Here is a 2,914-nt window from a genome sequence, read left to right on the forward strand (position 1 = left end):
TGTGCAACATGTTTTGTTTATGCTAACAGCAACATGACCAACATGTCAGGCTAACCCCGAAATCCCACATACTCCGTCAGCAACCCCCGCCCCGCCCCACTGCGCTCCAGACCGCCTGCAAAAAGTAAAGCCTACAGCCTCCACTGTGGCTCCCGTCCGCTCCCCTCTGAGTTCCTTGTAGATCGTAGAGGGCATGCGAGAGATGATTAAATTGAGAGCAGTAAAACATATGGAAATAACCCATGGTTTCCGCGGATCATTAAAAATAATTACAATTCATACATTTTTTTGAATTTTTTTCATTAATTTCATTAATTTTTATGGGATTTTGGTGTAACAATCAATATATACCAAACCGAACCGAAAACCGTGACCACGAAACCGTGAACCGAACCAAACCGTGGATTTTGTGAACCGTTCCACCCCTAATCTCTAGTGTGTACTCTACTAAGCCCACAGAATAAGCTAATAAGAGAATAGCTTTACACACCGCCATGCAAACCCAAAACTGCCAGGGGAGGGGTCAACTTTTAAGTTGTACAAATGTGAGGTGACTCAGCCTAATTAACTAAACTACTCAACCTTTTGGTAAATGCCCTACTGACTCAATGCAATCAGCTGGTTTTCCTTAGATGGAAAACTTTATTTTTTAACAATCTGACTAGATGACCTGATTGTAAAGTGACGTGAGATGGCATGTGTTGTGAACTGGCGCTATATAAATAAACAGAAAAGAATCCTGGACAATATTTTGTGCTAATATTTAAAATGATTATCAGATAGCCATGCGTTAGAACAAAGAAAAGTTGGGTGAACCAACCCTGAAGGCTCTGAGCACTGCTAATGGGTCATCAGTGAGTCTCTGAAGCAGGGCCGGCCAGCAGCGATGAGCCATGGGCAGCAGCTCGTCCTCCTTCTCACTCAGCACAAACACACACTGCTCCAGCACATCCAACGCCTTTAAACAGAACATGGCAAACAATTAAAAATCTATGATCGCATAGGTTGTGAAGCACAACACAAAAGTATTCATATACCTTGAACTTTTACACATATTGTCACTTTACAAAATCAGAAAGTGTTTCATTAAGGTTTTTACATGTATTAAGGACACCAATACATGGTAATCAAAATTAAGCAAAACCAAGATGCATCATACATGCATTTTTTCTTTCATCTTTTAGAAAATACATTTTAGAATCATTCCTGGCTGAAATAAAAGTTGTAAAACGTTTAGGTTATGTTCCTATCAGTATTACCTATCTACATCTATAGCCTCAGGCAGAGTTTTACCTTCCTCTTCCAGCCAGTTTGGTTTCATTATTCTGTCTTACTATTTTTTTTAGCCGTGTCCAGACCTTTGTGCTTTCATTGGTCACTAATGTTTTCTTACCTCTGAGGATCTCCCAGAAAAACTGGACTTATGAAATTGCATACATGAACTCCATCTTCTTATAGGATTAAGCTTTTTAAGAACGTTGGTTACATTAGACTTCATTTTATGCTAATCAGAGTAAAGCAGGATTGTATACAAAAAAAATAGGAATTAAGGGGCTATAAATGCCTGTGTGTGGCACTTAAAGTGTTTATTTGCTTGTGCTGATGAACTATTAACAACTCTATAAAAAGTAAGACTGGAAGGACAGAGCATTAGCAGAAACATTGACAGGATGGAAAAATGAGCCCTCTTAGGGGGAAGTGTGGCTGAGGGTTGATTTTAAACCAGGGGACATGAGCACAGTCCTCAACAGCTACAACTTTTATATGGATCCTTGCTCCTTTGCATTAAAGTGCTGAATTATTTCATCAGCAATCAGTCAGTCAGTTCAACAGAAACTTTGTATGAATCATTTATCTGATTCAGTTATACTGAAGATGCTGTGGAGGGGAAAACGGCTCTGGAGGACGAGACTTGGACACTTAGTCTTTCAACTGTACAACAAACAGATCATGTCAGGAGATCCTTGATGTCTACAGCCATCATCATCATCTACATCTCTTTAAGGAACCCCTATAATGTGAATTATGACATTTCGTCTCCTCTCGGATCAATAAAATGAGTCCCAAGGCAAGGAGAGCCATTGCAACATTATCCAAAATATAAATAAAAAGCCATAAATTGTAAAGAAATAAACCAACATCTTTTAACTATGCCATATTCAAATGACAAAACATATTTTTCTTTAGATTTCTTATTTAATGTTTATTCAAAGGAGCAATTTCCCTAAAAATTCTTAGCTTATGAAAATGTTTTGAACTGCTAATTATTCACATTATCAATGCACATTGATCACCCACACCATTCATTTCGATAGATTGTGGTATTTTTAAGACAAAAATTGTCTTTTTAGTGCCACTTAGACAAAAGATATTCAAAGTAAAAAAAGATTTACTGTATCAAGAAATTTCAGTTATTTTCTTCATGATCAAAACCATGTTTGCGATGATATGAATACTTCATCTTATCCTCTAATACAGTGGTAACCAATTAAATATCAACGGGGTCCCAATAAAGAACATCAACAACCAGAGGGCTTTACCATGTTAACAGGAGAAGCGGCGCAAGTGAAATTAGACACTGTCGTCGGACAACATGCGGTAATTTATAAATGCTTTAAATCAGGTTGGTTAAAATTAGCCAGCAGGTTGGTCCGAATCCGGATCGTGCTTCGCTAATCCATGACCTCTGCCCTAATAAATTCTGTGTGGATTTCAATTTCTAGTTTTAATGAAATTCTATGACTAGAACCAAAGAAAAACTGGATATATTCATTAAAAATCCACATTTAATAATAAAATTCCCCCCCAAAAATGTTTGAACATCAAGAAATACTATGACTGTTTGAAAGAACAACAAAACTGGCTTTTGTTTTTTTTTAACCACAAAAAGATTGTTATTGTCACGTTGGTAGTT

The 2,914-nt window shown here is 37.3% G+C and overlaps 1 protein-coding gene across 1 annotated transcript in view; it reads right to left on the reverse strand.

The window, feature by feature from the left end:
* Window positions 1-2,914, reverse strand: part of tti1 (TELO2 interacting protein 1) — a 37,761-nt gene that overhangs the window by 18,134 nt on the left and 16,713 nt on the right. Inside the window, exon 11 of the mRNA XM_015380440.1 lies at window positions 821-958. Within this exon, the coding sequence (XP_015235926.1) occupies window positions 821-958 (138 nt within the window). The remainder of the gene's footprint in view (window positions 1-820; window positions 959-2,914) is intronic.

The sequence above is a fragment of the Cyprinodon variegatus genome, unplaced genomic scaffold, assembly GCF_000732505.1.
Source record: "Cyprinodon variegatus isolate N-32 unplaced genomic scaffold, C_variegatus-1.0 Scaffold214, whole genome shotgun sequence".
Lineage (NCBI taxonomy): Eukaryota > Metazoa > Chordata > Actinopteri > Cyprinodontiformes > Cyprinodontidae > Cyprinodon > Cyprinodon variegatus.